Source organism: Balaenoptera physalus (genome assembly GCF_965194825.1).
Source record: "Balaenoptera physalus genome assembly, chromosome: 11".
NCBI classification, from domain to species: domain Eukaryota; kingdom Metazoa; phylum Chordata; class Mammalia; order Artiodactyla; family Balaenopteridae; genus Balaenoptera; species Balaenoptera physalus.
The window spans coordinates 20,993,005-21,010,472 of NC_138896.1; the positions used below are offsets into that span (position 1 = coordinate 20,993,005).

At 39.7% G+C, this 17,468-nt stretch overlaps 1 protein-coding gene across 5 annotated transcripts in view; it reads right to left on the bottom strand.

Annotated features, from left to right (window-relative positions):
• Positions 1-22: 22 nt before the first annotated feature.
• Positions 23-17,468, bottom strand: part of SLC17A2 (solute carrier family 17 member 2) — an 87,251-nt gene continuing 69,805 nt past the window's right edge. For 2 of the 5 annotated variants that reach the window (XM_082413033.1, XM_082413035.1), the window contains 10 exons: positions 16,302-16,513; positions 14,230-14,463; positions 14,057-14,144; positions 5,411-5,497; positions 3,937-4,055; positions 3,653-3,814; positions 3,021-3,153; positions 2,788-2,935; positions 1,922-2,012; positions 453-714 (listed from right to left, as the gene is read on the bottom strand). In XM_082413033.1, the coding sequence (XP_082269159.1) occupies positions 580-714; positions 1,922-2,012; positions 2,788-2,935; positions 3,021-3,153; positions 3,653-3,814; positions 3,937-4,055; positions 5,411-5,497; positions 14,057-14,144; positions 14,230-14,463; positions 16,302-16,513 (1,409 nt within the window). In that variant the 3' untranslated portion in view covers positions 453-579. Of the gene's footprint in view, positions 715-1,921; positions 2,013-2,787; positions 2,936-3,020; positions 3,154-3,652; positions 3,815-3,936; positions 4,056-5,410; positions 5,498-14,056; positions 14,145-14,229; positions 14,464-16,301; positions 16,514-17,468 lie in introns of all 5 variants that reach the window. The other 3 variants (XM_082413037.1, XM_082413034.1, XM_082413036.1) reach the window with 3 other exon arrangements.

The window sequence follows — 17,468 nt, forward strand, 5'->3', positions numbered from 1 at the left end:
TAAATAATTTTTAAATGGCCCATTTAATTTTAGCATGTGAATTTTAATAGAATGTAACCACATAAATAAACATCCATGTTTCTCAATGTATAAAAACAATAAAAATGTTAACGCTGTGGATTACAGCCTTAAAATTCTGTGCTGAGCTCTAGAACATACAACTCTGGTTCTGGTAGATCTTCTCTGTGTCTATAATCGCCCTCATGAAGGTACTTATCAGTGATTATTTTCACACAGCTTTTTATCTAGTTTCTTACAAAAAGGAAAATTCAAAGGCAACAGGAATTGATGTTTCAAGTTTGTCTAGCAGTTTGTCAACCCTGGCTGCATGTTAGAAATCCTGGGGAGTGTCTAAAAATTAGTGATATCTGGGCTCTATCCCAGACCAATTCATTCAGAATCTCCTGAGTAGAGCCCATTCATCTGTATATTTTAGAAACTCCCCGGGGAAATCTAACATGTAACCGAAATTGAGAACTGCTGAGCCTATGGCCAAGAATATGAAAAAAGAATGATGATAAGTAAAAAATGTTGAGAAAGTTAATGGTCAGTACTACATTTAAGTCTTCAACTATATCCTCAGAGACGGGTAAGAGTCCTCTCTTTGGCCCAGTGCTGGATTTCTGCTTGTCCAAATGTGAGGTAAAAAACCAGGCCAAACATGTTGACAGCAGCAGCAAGGAAAAAGACATTCCTCCATCCAGACACAGAATCCTGGAGAAAAAAAAAAAAAATACACAGAATTATCAGCCTCACATTTCCTTCTCCACTAGTTCTAGAAATCCTCCATTTTGTATATTGCAACACTGATCACAAAGAATCTAGGGAACAATATGCAATAACCACTGAGCACCTTGAATTCTCAAAGAAGGTTTAATGAAACTGATGAAAACAAGAGGATGCTAAAATGAACACTGGGTTCTGGCTTGGGATGAACTTTTCTTTAAACCCAAACAAATTAACCTACACTAATGTTTTTCTAGAAATTTGGATCTCAACATTCTTGAAAATATCATATTACTCATTTAAAATTATGCCTAAAACAACAGCTTTAAGATTTTCACTCTTGTGCTCTCTCTGATTTGTTTTGTTTTTGACTGTCGACATCAGTCACAACAACCCTCTGGATGGACATCTCAATATGATGTGAGTTACACTTGGTCTGACTGTATGATTTTCCTCATCCAGCCCTTGTAAGTCACAGTTCATTTCTGGCATTATAGTCAAAGTGGATTCCTAGCAATTTGGTCAAAAAGCAACCTGAAAATAGATCACCTAGAGATGTATTGAAAACAAAACAAATCTTTTTCTGTAAGTTGGCTCATGCCATCCTGCCACCCCAGCCTGGTTCTGCCTTTCCATCCACCCTACCAGCCCACACTTGGTACTGAGCAAGCCTCATGGGCTATGCTCCTTGCTCTGTGTCACAGCCTTTCTCTTTCCACCCATGATTTAACCTCTCTTCAAGCTGGCCTTGTGACCCTTTGGGTTTCCATTTTGTGATTTTTTTTAGAAATTGGAATTAATCTGAACAGACTGTTCATAACCTTCCCCTTCTGCTCCTGTGTCTTCATCTCTTATCCTTGACATGTATCATTCACTCTGGTCATAACTAAGAGCTGTTTCATACTTTTGTTCCTCTAGGAAGTCACATGTGCTATTTTCTGTGCCTGAACTGCTCATTTTCATTAATCTAATACCTATTCATTTTTAGAAATTCAGCTTTTACTTCTCTTTCCCTGGGAAATGTGAACTACCAGGCTCTGATTTAGAGTCCCCTACAAACAGAGTAATTGTGTTGGCATCCAGGCTTACTTTCCCCATCAGACCATACAATCCTTGAGAACAGAGGCCCTGTTGTGAATTCCCAGTGCCTAAAATAATACCTGCCACTTGCAGATGTTCAATAAACTGGCCCAACCTGACTGATAAGGAATCCGGTGGCAGTGGAAGAGATGATTCCTGCGATGAGCCCAAATCCCCTTGAGATTCCCATGAGGAAACTTGCATACCTGCGGGGAGATGATTGTATATAGAAAGCTGCCTATCACTTTTCAGCAACTCAACTTTAATGCAGTTCAGCTCTAATAGCAAAGTCATTTAGCCTAATTCATTTTTTTCTGTTCACTTCAAGATAGTTAGGGCAATGTCTGTTTGCCAAACCTGAAATCACCTATCCACCGACTCAACAACTAGGAAACAATTCTGTCTCTCAGGAGCCCAGGTTCCCACCACAGCATCTCAGCATGGCAGGCAGTTTGTGCAGTGGACGAGACAACATACACTGGACAGACGGCCTGGGTCCAAATCCTGGCTCTGCCTTTGTGTGACCTCAGACATGTCACTTAAACTTCTTGTGCCTCAGTCATCTCCCTTATAAAGTGAGGATAACAATAGGACATGTAGTTATGCAGATCAGATGTGTTGATATATGAGAAGTCCTTTGAATAGGACCTGGCTCAGGGCAAGTGTATACGTATGTGGTAGCTAATATCATCAACACTCTGGAAGCTTTTCCAAAACACGTGTGTGGGTCATTTCCCAGAACGCACAGTCCAATCTCTAGTGGAGAAGCTAAGGAAGTTTCATCTACTTGTTACTGGCCAAGATTGGGCACTGTTGTTCTAAAAACGCCTGAGGTCATGGCCACGTACTGACATTTCTAGTTACTTGCTATTACTCTGCCATCATTTTGTGCATGTCAACAACAAGAAGTAGTTGCAAGAAGACTGAGGCCTAAACCTCCGGAAGGGCCTGGGGGAGGGGAAAAAACAGGTAAAATCTTACCTGGGAGCGACATCTAAGGTGTTGACGATGAATCCTGAATCACACAGGTTGCTGGTCCCAGGAATAAGTATCAGCAAAATAATAGTTGTTGTGTAACTGGAAGCCACAAAAGGCAGGGCGACAGCACACAGCGACGGAAGGAGGAGCCCTGGGCAATGGGGACATACCATCAGGAAACTTCTCTGACCATGTGTGGAAAAAGGGATTGGTTAACCGAGTCCCCCCATCCTTACCTAGGGATGAAAAGAGTTTTCGGACGGTGATTAATCTGAGAAGATTCCTGGACAGGAGGAAATCTGCCAACTGACCTCCTAGAATCGTACAACTTGAGGCAGCAATAAAAGGCAGGGAGGACAGAACCCCACTCTGAAGGAAGGAAATGTATACAGTGAGTAGTTACAGAGGTGCATATGGCACCAGAGTTTATCAGTTACACAGACCAACCATTAGCCCACCCTCCTGACACTTGGAGTTGCTTTAAGGAAATTAGCATCCTTTTCCACATGAGGAGAACACTTTCTCAGGTAAGAGAGCCAGCACTTGCATTACACTGGTCTCCAGAGAAAAGCACTACTCATTTCTAAGAGAAATTGAAGCATCAGCTAGTATGGCAGCATTGCATAGTGGTTAAGAACACAGATACCGCAGCAGCTCTACCACTCAGTAATTGTGTAATCCAGTGCAAGTCATCTCCCCTCTGTGTCCCCATTTCTACACCTGTGCAATGGAAATCATTACAATGTCTCTCAATCATTGTGAGGGTTAAATGAGTGGTTATGTGTAAAGCCAGAATGTAGTAGGCAGCACAGAACTGTTTCTTCTTATAGCCATTATCATGTTCATAGAACACAGGAAGCATACTCACATCTCTGATGTTGACATGGAGCACAGAACTGATGTACGTTGGTAGGTAAGTTATGATTATGGTGCATAACCAGAAATGGCTGAAAAAACCCGTGAAAATGGCCCAAAGTGGTAGGCATCTGACCATAGCCTTTATGGGGACAGATCGTCTAGGAGAACTGGACTGAAAGGAAATATCTAATCAGTATGGGTATTGGAACAGGACAGAGGATGCCTCTCCTGAGAGCCCCACACCCTACCCTGGAGATCTCTGCATGGCCCACAGGTAGAAGGGCTGCACTGTACCTGTTGAGCCAGTGAAGACACGATGTGGTCCTTTTCCCTGACGCTTATGCATGGGTGATGCATGGGGTCATCATAAATCACCATGAACCACAGGAGACAGCAGACGCAGCCAATGCTACCTGGGAAGCTGGGATCCAATTAGTTTTCAGGTAGATTTGTGTGCTAGGGGAAGGGAGTTTCCTCTGAAGTAGCACACCTCACCCCAAAACACACATATCAATTCATGGTTGTTCCACCATCATGACCTAAAGTTTCCCACTTCTTCATCTCAACTCATCTACAACTCCCCTTTTGACTAAATGTAGAGTGCCATTTGTGAATGTCAGAGCCCTCTCAACAGAGCAGGAGCATGAACGTACCACTGTATAGCTGATTAGTTACTCTTCAGACTCCAGTGGATATATCGTGGTGTGTCATTAGCAACAACTTCTTAATACACACATTACTGTCTTATTTTAGAAGATCTGAATAGTCAGGATTGAAGAGAAAAGTATTCAACCATATACAAAACAACCTGCCATAAAATGAGTGTGGTGAGGAAAATTTTCCAACACATTTGCAAAAGACAGTGTTATTTGTATTCAAACAATACATCCATTATGGATTTCCAGAAAAATATTTCTTGACAGTACCTGATCAACATGCGTGGACAAAAATGACCTGGGATTAGCATCATTAATGAGAAAGCCGTCCTAGCTGGAACCATATTGAGATAGAAACTTGTCTCATTGCTGAGATTTGTCACCTGAAGAGGTTCTATGTTAAAAGACTCTGTGGACTAATGTTCTTTAAATTTCCTCTAATTACTGGATTTATCCATTCTTTTATTTATAAATCTATAAGTCAGGCACTATGATAGTACCAAAGTGATAAAAAAAAATATGGAATGAATTTCTTGCCTCAGTCATTTCATAATCTAGTGGAGAGGGAGAAGGGGAAATAAATAATTACATGCCAACACAGCCTAGAAAAGAAATTATCAGTAAGCATCATAGAGGACAGAAAGACTTAATCTGATGGGATAAGTCTTGGTAGTCCCCATAGGGAGGTGTACATTTAATTTGAGCTTTGCAAGATTCACCTGGTAGAAAATAGGTTAAGGGCATCTTGGCAGAAACAATAATTACAATAAAATATGAAGACATATTGAAAATGTGCTTCACCAGCTCTGACATGTTAACCACATAGAGCAACTAGACCTGGTGTTTCAGACGTGGTGGCAGAGATTCTACAGAAGATGCCTGGGGTGAGTGTGTAAGGCTACACTCCTGATTTCTCAGAAGTCAGCACCATGAAGATGGTCATCTCTTAGACTAGACTAAGAAATCTACCAATCCTCAACATTCTTCGTCATCTTCCATTTAACAACGGACATTTTCTCTCAAATGGGAAGAATGTGGGCGATAGGTAATGTAAGCATAAAAACAAATGCCTGGGAAGTGGAGGTGTTAGGAGTTAAGAGAAAGTGACTCACCAAAGATGTAGAAGATAAAAGGCCAGCCCAATGCCTGTGAGATTAGTCCCCCCACACAGAGGATGGTGAAGGACCCAAACGCTGCCCCTGAAGAGAAGAGGGATAAAAAACACTGAGGAAAATAGCAAAGGTTGAGACTGAGTGACTTCCCTGGATGTTGTCCCAATAAAGAGGTGGCAGACTTAGAATTGCTGGGTGATGAGAGTCTTTCTACCAGCTCACAGATCTCCCCCAATAAGAGATCTTGAGAAGTCATGAGAAGTAGTTAGAATTAATAAATAATAACAATATGCCACCTGATACTTCAATGGCTCCTTAACTCCAATGTGACCAAATACAAATCCCTTTGTTTGTCATAGAAACTCTCTGCAAACATAGCCCACAAGTATTTCCTTATAATTAGAGTTACATTCTGGCAGGGGCAATATGAGGTTGGCAACAGAAAAGGAAACTCTTACAAAAACTAATAAGATAAAGTCCTTGACTTCAAGGGGATTTCAGCCCAGTTGCAGAGAAAAACGTGAACAAAATTCACTATTATAAGTGTAATACAATGTAGACCTTGGAGTCTGAACATATTTTTCAGAGACCCATAATAAGAAATGTATCTTTCATGGCAACACAATATATACACAAATACACACACACACACTTCAAACAAGAGTTTCATGAATCAATACTTAATCTTACCGTGTGCAACTCACTCTAAAATTTTCCATTCTATTCTATTCACTTTCATTTTAAAAATACTGGTTTTGACCTACTTAATTGATTTTATGACCCCTTCAATGGGTCCCAATATGCAATTTGAAAAAAAAAGAATGTGGAATATAAATATGATAATAAAACTACAATTTTCTTTGAAAGTATACATGAGGAGAAAATTAAAACTGATGATAAGATTCACAAATTGTTTACATGAGCTAATAGTAGGATGGATGGAATTTTGGTAAAAGAAGCTGGGAGCAAAAGACCTTCCAGGAAAATGAGCCAGTAGAAATAGAGTCAGAGAGAAGTTAAGTGCAGACTGTACATGCTACAATCTGAGCACTGCTTACAGAGGGATGTTGAGCGCAAAGGCAGGTTGGGACCAAATGGTAGAGTATCTTTATATCCATGCAATAAGGGGGTCAGTCTTCTTCTGTAATCATGAAGGCACACACTGAAGATTCCTAAGCAGGTTAGCAAAAATGCCCTGTCTGTGCTTTAGGGAGATAACTTGGCTTTGATGAGAAGTTTGAAGGAAACAAAGCTAGAGGAGAGAGAAGACCAACTGAGCATTTGTAGATAGAGGAGATGGTGACAACTGCAATGGAAGGAGCCACACAGGACGGTGGCTTTAGAGTAAAAATCTGCAGGATGCAGTCATGCATTGGACTAGGGAGTGAGAGGCTTGATGACCCTCAGTTCTGTTCTTCAAGTACACATTCTCAGTGCTACCAGTTGGGGCAAATAGCAATGATGTAGTTATCAAGTCCTTATGATCACATGCTCTGGTGGGGGAGTGTAACATGGTGATTGAGAATGTGCACTCTGGGACCAAATTGCCGGGGCTCAAATCTCAGTTCTACTGCCAGCTAGTTATTTGTCTCTGGGCAATTTACTTAATCTCTGCATACTTTAATTCCCTCCTTTGTAAAATGAGAGTTAAGAATTGGTTCAAGATGGCAGAGTAGAAGGACATGCTCTCACTCCCTCTTGTGAGAACACCAGAATCACAACTAACTGCTGAACAATCATCGACAGGAAGACACTGGAACTCAGCAAAAAAAGATACCCTACATCCAAAGACAAAGGAGAAGTCACAATGAGATGGTAGGAGGGGCGCAAGCACAATAAAATCAAATCCCATAACTGCTGGGTGGGTGACTCACAAACTGGAGAACACTTATACCACAGAAGTCCACCCACTGGAGTGAAAGTTGTGAGCACCATGTCAGGCTTCCCAATCTGGGGGTCCGGCAACAGGAGGAGGAATTCCTAGAGAATCAGACGTCGAAGGCTAGTGGGATTTGATTGCAGGACTTCGACAGGACTGGGGGAAACAGAGACTCCACTCTTGGAGGGCATACACAAAGTAGTGTGCTCATCGGAACCCAGGGGAAGGAGCAGTGACCCCATAGGAAACTGAAGCAGACATACCTGCTAGTGTTGGAGGGTCTCCTGCAGAGGCGGGGTGTGGCTGTGTGTCACTGTTAGTACAAGGACACTGGCAGCAGAAGTTCTGGGAAGTACTCCTTGGCGTGATCCCTCCCAGAGTCTGCCATTAGCCCCACCAAAAAGCCCAGGTAGGCTCCAGTGTTGGGTTGCCTCAGGCCAAACAACCAACAGGGAGGGAACCCAGCCCCACCCATCAGCAGACAAGTGGATTAAAGTTTTACTGAGCTCTGCCCACCAAAGCAATAGCCAGCTCTACCCACTACCAGTCCCTCCCATCAGGAAACTTGCACAAGCCTCTTAGATAGCCTCATCCACCAGAGGGCAGACAGCAGAAGCAAGAACTACAATCCTGCAGCCTGTGGAACAAAAACCTCGTTCACAGAAAGATAGATAAGATGAAAAGGCAGAGGGCTATGTACCAGATGAAGGGACAAGATAAAACCCCAGAAAAACAACTAAATGAAGTGGAGATAGGCAACCTTCCAGAAAAAGAATTCAGAATAATGATAGTGAAGATAATCCAGGACCTAGGAAAAAGAATGGAGGCAAAGATCAAGAAGATGCAAGAAATGTTTAACAAGGACCTAGAAGAATTAAAGAACAAACAAACAGAGATGAACAACACAATAACTGAAATGAAAACTACACTAGAAGGAATCAATAGCAGAATAACTGAGGCAGAAGAACGGATAAATGACCTGGAAGACAGAATGGTGGAATTCACTGCTGCAGAACAGAATAAAGAAGAAGAATGAAAAGAAATGAAGACAGCCTAAGAGACCTCTGGGGCAACATTAAACACAACAACATTCGCATTATAGGGGTTCCAGAAGGAGAAGAGAGAGAGAAAGGACCTGAGAATATATTTGAAGAGATTATGGTCGAAAACTTCCTTAACATGGGAAAGGAAATAACCACCCAAGTCTAGGAAGTGCAGAGAGTCCCATACAGGATAAACCCAAGGAGAAACACACCGAGACACACAGTAATCAAATTGGCAAAAATTAAAGACAAAGAAAAATTACTGAAAGCAGCCAGGGAAAAACAACAAATAACATTCAAGGGAACTCCCATAAGGTTAACAGCTGATTTCTCAGAAGAAACTTTACAAGCCAGAAGGGAGTGGCATGATATGCTTAAAGTGATGAAAAGGAAGAACCTACAACCAAGATTACTCTACCCGGCAAGGATCTCATTGAGATTCAATGGAGAAATCAAAAGCTTTACAGACAAGCAAAAGATAAGAGAATTCAGCACCACCAAACCAGCTCTACAACAAATGCTAAAGGAACTTCTCTAAGTGGGAAACACAAGAGCAGAAAAGGACCTATGAAAACAAACCCAAAACAAATAAGAAAATGGTCATAGGAACATACATATCAATAATTACCTTAAACGTGAATGGATTAAATGCTCCACCCAAAAGACACAGGCCTGCTGAATGGATACAAAAACAAGACCCATATATAAATGTCTACAAGAGACCCACTTCAGACCTAGGGACACATTCAGACTGAAAGTGAGGGAATGGAAAAAGATATTCCATGCAAAAGGAAATCAAAAGAAAGCTGGAGCAGCAATACTCATATCAGATAAAATAGACTTTAAAATAAAGAATGTTACAAGAGGGCTTCCCTGGTGGCGCAGTGGTGGAGAATCTGCCTGCCAATGCAGGGGACACAGGTTCGAGCCCTGGTCTGGGAAGATCCCACATGCCACGGAGCAACTGGGCCCGTGAGCCACAATTACAGAGCCTACGCGTCTGGAGCCTGTGCTCCGCAACAAGAGAGGCCGCGATGGTGAGAGGCCCACGCACCGCGATGAAGAGTGGTCCCCACTTGCCGCAACTAGAGAAAGCCCTCGCACAGAAATGAAGACTCAAGACAGTCATAAATAAATAAATAAAAGAACGTGAATTTCTTTAAAAAAAAAGAATGTTACAAGAGACGAGCAAGGACACTACATAATGATCAAGGGATCAATCCAAGAAGAAGATATAACAATTATAAATATATATGCACCCAACATAGGAGCACCTCAATACATAAGGCAACTGCTAACAGCTCTAAAAGAGGAAATTGACAGTAACACAATAATAGTGGGGGACTTTAACACCTCACTTACACCAATGGACAGATCATCCAGACAGAAAATTAATAAGGAAACACAAGCTTTAAATGACACAATAGACCAGATATATTTAATTGACATTTATAGGACATTCCATCCAAAAACAGCAGATTACACATTCTTCTCAAGTGTGCATGGAACCTTCTCCAGGACAGATCACATATTGGGTCATAAATCAAGCCTCAGTAAATTTAATAAAATTGAAATCATATCAAGCATCTTTTCTGACCACAACGCTATGAGATTAGAAATCAATAACAGGGAAAAAAACGTAAAAAGCACAACCACATGGAGGCTAAACAGTACGTGACTAAATAACCAAGAGATCACTGAAGAAATCAAAGAGGAAATCAAAAAATACCTAGAGACAAATGACAACGAAAACACGCTGATCCAAAACCTATGCGATGCAGCAAAAACAGTTCTAAGAGGGAAGTTTATAGCTTTACAAGCCTACCTCAAGAAACGAGAAAAATCTCAGATAACAATCAAACCTTACACCTAAGGAAACTAGAAAAAGAAGAACAAACAAAACTCAAAGTTAGCAGAAGGAAAGAAATCATAAAGATCAGAGCAGAAATAAATGAAATAGAAACAAAGAAAACAATAGCAAAGATCAATAAAACTAAAAGCTGGTTCTTTGAGAAGATAAATAAAAACGATAAACATTTAGCCAGACTCAAGAAAAAGAGGGAAAGGACTCAAATCAATAAAATTAGAAATGAAAAAGGAGAAGTTACAACAGACATCACAGAAATACAAAACATCATAAGAGACTACTACAAGCAACTCTATGCCAATAAAATGGACAACCTGGAAGAAATGGACAAATTCTTAGAAAGATATAAACTTCCAAGACTGAACCAGGAAGAAATAGAAAATATGAACAGATCAATCACAAGTAATGAAACTGAAACTGTCATTAAAAATCTTCCAACACACAAAAGTCCTGGACCAGATGGCTTCACAGGTGAATTCTACCAAACATTTAGAGAAGAGCTAACACGCTTCCTTCTCAAACTCTTCCAAAAAATTTCGGAGGAAGGAACACTCCCAAACTCCTTCTATGAGGCCACCGTCACCCTGATACCAAAACCAGACAAAGATACTACAAAAAAAGAAAATTACAGACCAATATCACTGATGAATATAGATGCAAAAATCCTCAACAAAATACTAGCAAACAGAATCCAACAACACATTAAAAGGATCATACACCACGATCAAGTGGGATTTATCCCAGGGATGCAAGGATTCTTCAATATACGCAAATCAATCAATGTGACACACCATATTAACAAATTGAAGAATAAAAACCATATGATCATCTCAATAGATGCAGAAAAAGCTTTTGATAAAATTCAACACCCATTTATGATAAAAACTCTCCAGAAAGTGGGCATAGAGGGAACCTACCTCAACATAATAAAGGCCATGTACGACAAACCCACAGCAAACATCATTCTCAACGGTGAAAAACTGAAAGCATTTCCTCTAAGATCAGGAACGAGACAAGGATGTCCACTCTCACCACTATTATTCAACATAGTTCTGGAAGTCCTAGCCACGGCAATCAGAGAAGAAAAAGAAACAAAAGGAATACAAATTGGAAAAGAAGAAGTAAAACTGTTACTGTTTGCAGATGACATGATACTATACATAGAGAATCCTAAAACTGCCACCAGAAAACTGCTAGAGCTAATTAATGAATATGGTAAAGTTGCAGGATACAAAATTAATGCACAGAAATCTCTTGCATTCCTATACACTAATGATGAAAAATCTGAAAGAGAAATTATGGAAACACTCCCATTTACCATTGCAACAAAAAGAATAAAATACTTAGGAATAAACCTACCTAGGGAGACAAAAGACCTATATGCAGAAAACTATAAGACACTGATGAAAGAAATTAAAGATGATACCAACAGATGGAGAGATATACCATGTTCTTGGATTGGAAGAATCAACATTGTGAAAATGACTATACTCCCCAAAGCAATCTACAGATTCAATGCAATCCCTATCAAATTACCAATGGCATTTCTTACGGAGCTAGAACAAATCATCTTAAAATTTGTATGGAGACACAAAAGACCCCGAATAGCCAAAGCAATATTGAGGGAAAAAAACGGAGCTGGAGGAATCAGACTCCCTGACTTCAGACTATACTACAAAGCTACAGTAATCAAGGCAATAGGGTACTGGCACAAAAACAGAAATATAGATCAATATTACAGGATAGAAAGCCCAGAGGTAAACCCACACACCTATGGTCAACTAATCTATGACAAAGGAGGCAAGGATATACAATGGAGAAAAGACAGTCTCTTCAATAAGTGGTGCTGGGAAAACTAGACAGCTACATGTAAAAGAATGAAATTAGAATACTCCTTAACACCATACACAAAAATAAACTCAAAATGGATTCGAGACCTAAATGTAAGACTGGACACTATAAAACTCTTAGAGGAAAACATAGGAAGAACACTCTTTGACATAAATCACAGCAAGATCTTTTTTGATTCACCTCCTAGAGTAATGGAAATAAAGACAAAAATAAACAAATGGGACCTAATGAAACTTAAAAGCTTTTGCACAGCAAAGGAAACCATAAAGAAGACGAAAAGACAACCCTCAGAATGGGAGAAAATATTTGCAAATGAATCAATGGACAAAGGATTAATCTCCAAAATATATAAACAGCTCATGCAGCTCAATATAAAAAAGCAAACACCCCAATCAGAAAATGGGCAGAAGATCTAAATAGACATTTCTCCAAAGAGGACATACAGATGGCCAAGAAGCACATGAAAAGCTGCTCAACATCACTAATTATTAGAGAAATGCAAATCAAAACTACAATGAGGTATCACCTCACACCAGTCAGAATGGCTATCATCAAAAAACCTACAAACAATAAATGCTGGAGAGGGCGTGGAGAAAAGGGAACCCTCTTGCACTGTTGGTGGGAATGTAAATTGATACAGCCACTATGGAGAACAGTATGGACGTTCCTTAAAAAACTAAACATTGGGGGCTTCCCTGGTGGCGCAGTGGTTGAGAATCTGCCTGCCAATGCAGGGGACACAGGTTCGAGCCATGGCCTGGGAAGATCCCACATGCCGCAGAGCAACTAGGCCCGTGAGCCACAACTACTGAGCCTGCACGTCTGGAGCGTGTGCTCTGCAACAAGAGAGGCTGCGATAGTGAGAGGCCCGCGCACCGTGATGAAGAGTGGCCCCCACTTGCCACAACTAGAGAAAGCCCTCGCACAGAAACGAAGACCCAACACAGCCAAAAATAAATAAATAAATAAATTAATTTAAAAAAAATACACACATAGAACTACCATATGACCCAGCAATCCCACTACTGGGCATATACCCTGAGAAAACAATAACATAAAAAGACACATGCACCCCAATGTTCACTGCAGCTCTATTTACAATAGCCAGGTCATGGAAGCAACCTAAATGCCCATAGACAGACGAATGGATAAAGAAGATGTGGCACATACATACAATGGAATATTACTCAGCCAAAAAAGGAAGGAAATTGAGTCATTTGTAGAGACGTGCATGAATCTAGAGACTGTCATACAGAGTGAAGTAAGTCAGAAAGAGAAAAACAAATATTGTATATTAACGCATATATGTGGAACCTAGAAAAATGGTACAGATGAACTGGTTTGCAGGGCAGAAATAGAGACACAGATGTAGAAAACAAACATATGGACACCAAGGGGGGAAAGCAGTGGGGGGTGGGGGTGGGGGTGTGATGAATTGGGAGATTGGGATTGACATGTATACACTGATGTGTATAAAATGGATGACTAAAAGAACCTGCTGTATAAAAAAATAAATAAAATAAAATTCAAAAGAAAAGAAATTGAGAGTTAAAAATTATCTTCAAAGGGATGTTGTGAATATTAGCTCAGAAGAGTAAAGAACTCAGAATAATGTGGGCTCTTGAAACTCTACTTTCCAGACTGATTTATCTCCTTACCACTGATAGTCTTAATTCTCATTTGCATATCTCTGCTAAAATGGTGTTTATACAGTTTACTTGGGTTTTTTTTTTTTTCTATTTTTTCAAATTCTTAAAGTTCTAAACTTTTCCCTACAAGGCTTTTCTGACTACCCTCACAATGCTCACAATGGTCTTTTCTGCTTCTGAGTCTTAGTGGCTTTACAGCACAGATGTATCTGTCTTATTTGTTATGTGACTGTCTTACATTGTTGAATATTTTTACAGCACTTTTCTCCCTGTCCCCCAAACCATCCTATGCATAGAAGGAAAGATGTAATAGGGTGAAGCAGATTACAAACTTGTGATCTGTATGTGTATCCTTACCTGATCCTGCAATGCTGGTGAGTTTGCTTCGTTCAAGTGGGGGAGCCCATTTTGCCCAAATTGTAAACTGACCTGTCCATGCCATTCCCTGAAATGAAAATCATTAAGACTCTTGATCTCTAGTAGAATTCAGGAATCCATATCCCACACAGAATGAGAAAGTAACCGGCTACCTGGGCCATGCCCTGGACTGTCCGAATCACAATAACCAGAATCACTCCAAAGTCAGCAGCCAGTGGTGTAAGGAGGGTGAGAAGGGAGGAGATCAGCAAACCAGCACCAAGCATCTGCTTTGCTCCAAATATCCCTGCTAAATAGCCACTTGGGATCAGAGTCAGTATTATCCCATAGCTGATGGAGCTAAAGATGATACCCTGAGTCTCTGGGCTCCATTCATATACAGAGGCCTGGGGGGAAAAAAAGGAAAAGTCTTTGCTAAGAATTTCTTTTATAAAAATTCTAATTTATAGCCAGAGCTGCTTGGGGTTTTGACCCTCCTATAAAATATCAATTTTGGCTTTCCTCCATTTTTTAACCAAACAAATATTCCACCTTTTCCAAACAACCAATTATATCTCTAATTTGCTCCTCTCAGAGGGGGAAAAAAACAGAGAAATGAAGAAGAAAAGGAAAAAAAATAGAGAAATGAAGAAGAAAAGAGATAAAGAAATGATTACATAGGTAGTTGATAGGAAGATGTAAATGAAATATAGTGAAAGAGCTTCTTTTAACTATTTTGGTCCTAGTAAATAATTCAGGTGACATGCTGACTCTCATTTCAAAAAATAAGGAAAACACATTTTACTGAATGCTTATCAAAATTAGTCCCTAAAATCAAGTTTAGGAATCATGGTCTGCCCTAGCAGAGGTGACTTCGTAAAACACATATTACACATTAATAAGATCACATTTTCTTCTGATGTAACCCAATAAATAATTTTGGTAGACCACTAGATACATGGCATCATGGTATAAATTGAAGTAAAGAGCCAAAAAATGTAAAATATGAAATATTTTGTCCACTTAAAATAACTATAAATAATACAAGATATATGACTCATGTCAGAATTCAAGTTTGAGGATGAACGGCAGTAAAATAGGGACTTTGAGAAGAGGGAAGAACAATTTGGGAAGGTCCCAGGAAGGAAGAAGTACTTGAACCATTCTTTGAAGAATGCCTATGATTTGTATAAAGAGAAACAGGAAAGCTCATTCTTATTGAAGAAAAACAGCAAAAGTGGACTTGCAGTATTTGGAATGATACCCAATGAAACTAACCAGGACTCTGACTTGCTCAGAGCAAAGACTCTCCCTGGGCCATGGATAGCAGATATGAGTGTGCTGAGAAGTGGGCCCAGGTTCTGGAGAAGTACAGCATCTCAAGAGAGGAGTTCGCGACTTGAAGGTATCCTGGATTCTTGAGCACAGGTGTGTGAATGTGTAGAATGAATGACGGAAGAAAGACTGGAGACAGAGAGGTCATTATAAATAAGCTGGCTCCAAGGTAACAAAATCATAAAATATGAGGATGATTTTAGAAATGTGAAATAAATGTTAGTTTAAAGAAAAAATTTAAATGGGTTATAATCATGATCCTTATACAAATAAAAAATGAACATGTAATAAAGATTTTATTTAACTCATTGATTAATGGGGGAATTGGTAAGATGTTACAACTGGCCCAAAGGAGAATTCAAAGACCCACACGTATATAAGTGGGAAGTAATGCTGAAATAGATTTTAAATATATAGCAAAACTGGCTTATTCAACTGAGGGGCAAGTGGAGGAGAGTAGCAACTGATTTTTCACAGAACAAGATTCATTTGCAGAGCTATGGGCAAGAATCATTTGCATTACTATTTATTATATAGAACTTACTGAGTTGTAAAATGGCTCAAAGACTATGAAAAGTACAGAGACCTGCTTAGAATCAGGCAGAAGGATGTGCTTAGATACATCCTAGTGCCTAGTTTTTCATTGAAGATACCCAGTAATCTATTCCTTTCTAGAAGTGTTCACAATTTTTTCCTATAGTCCCCACCCCCAACCTTGTAATCATAATAATCTCAATGAGACCATTTTAATCACAGAGGTAAGCACTATCTCAAAGAAAAATAATTCCAGTCCTTTTTAGTTTGCCACTGAAAATTCATGCTTCTATATGCCACAGAATCAAGATACAAGTCTTCCTTTCAAACTGGGTTTTCCCTCTCAACAAAGAGCCTTGGTCTCCATTATACTTACTCCTGAATTAAATTCCTTGGTGGATCTGTTGGAGCGATTGAGGGTGAATGCAAGAGGTCTTTCTGTGGAGGCATTGAACAAACCAGGTTGCTGAGTGCTATTCACCATGGCAATGATTGCAATGCTCAGGCTCACACGCTGGGTTATCACGGTAAAGTTTGAGAAGTGCATGATGAGAGCCAGTCCATAGCGTAATGAACAGAATTCGGGAACTAGAGAATAACACAGATGTCTGCAGTGAGTATCCTGACTGAGATCACCTTCTTTCCATTTCGCCCACTGCTAAGTCTGAGAAAACTACAGATGATTTCACGCAGTCCCACTATCTTTTTTCACCGAAATAATCATGACTACAACCCTTCTTTGTCATATTCTTTAGTTGGCTTCAAGACAATAAATCGGGGATCTTACTGTCAAGTAAAACAAATATGGCCTTTTTTCAGAGGTGTGGGAAGCAGATGAAAATATAAGAAAAATGAAATGAAGGCATTTATGTCACATTGTTCCAAAATAAAGTGAATGAGGAAGATGGGGAAGAGCCAGTCACAGAACCTGAGTCTCCTAGTCTCAAGTCTGTGGTCCCATCTGTTTTGCATATTCATCTACCATAAAGCTTGAAAGTTTATACTTAGAGAGCTGCCTTTGACTTAAGCTAACATCCAAGGGTCCTCTTTTAAAATACCTGATATATAGTGTATAAATGAGCACAACCACTAACTCCTTAGTGTAATGTTCACTTGGAAGTATTTTTGTTGTATGTCACTAAGCTCTGCCTTCACATATATTCAGCTTAAAAAAAACTAATATGGGGAACCATTTTTACTGTTTGTAGGTGATATGGTCCTGGAGGAACTGTCATTCTGTAACAAGAACAACACGTTCTTTTAGGTCCCCATGAAGTGGAACAATGGGCCTACACTGAAAGTGTTCCCATGTGAATGATGGATTAAATTTTTTTGCACATTTGGAGAACTGAGACTAAAGAGAAACAAAGAGAGAATCTGTGAAGAGACAGATAAACAAATAAAAATATATATATAATGGGAGAAATAATTTTTAATGGCCAAATAGGCTCAGGGATGAGATTTTGCCTGCAAAAGAATTATTTCCCTATTACTGGAGGTTTCCAAAGCTCATGGGAAATAACCAGCTACATAGCAAAGATAT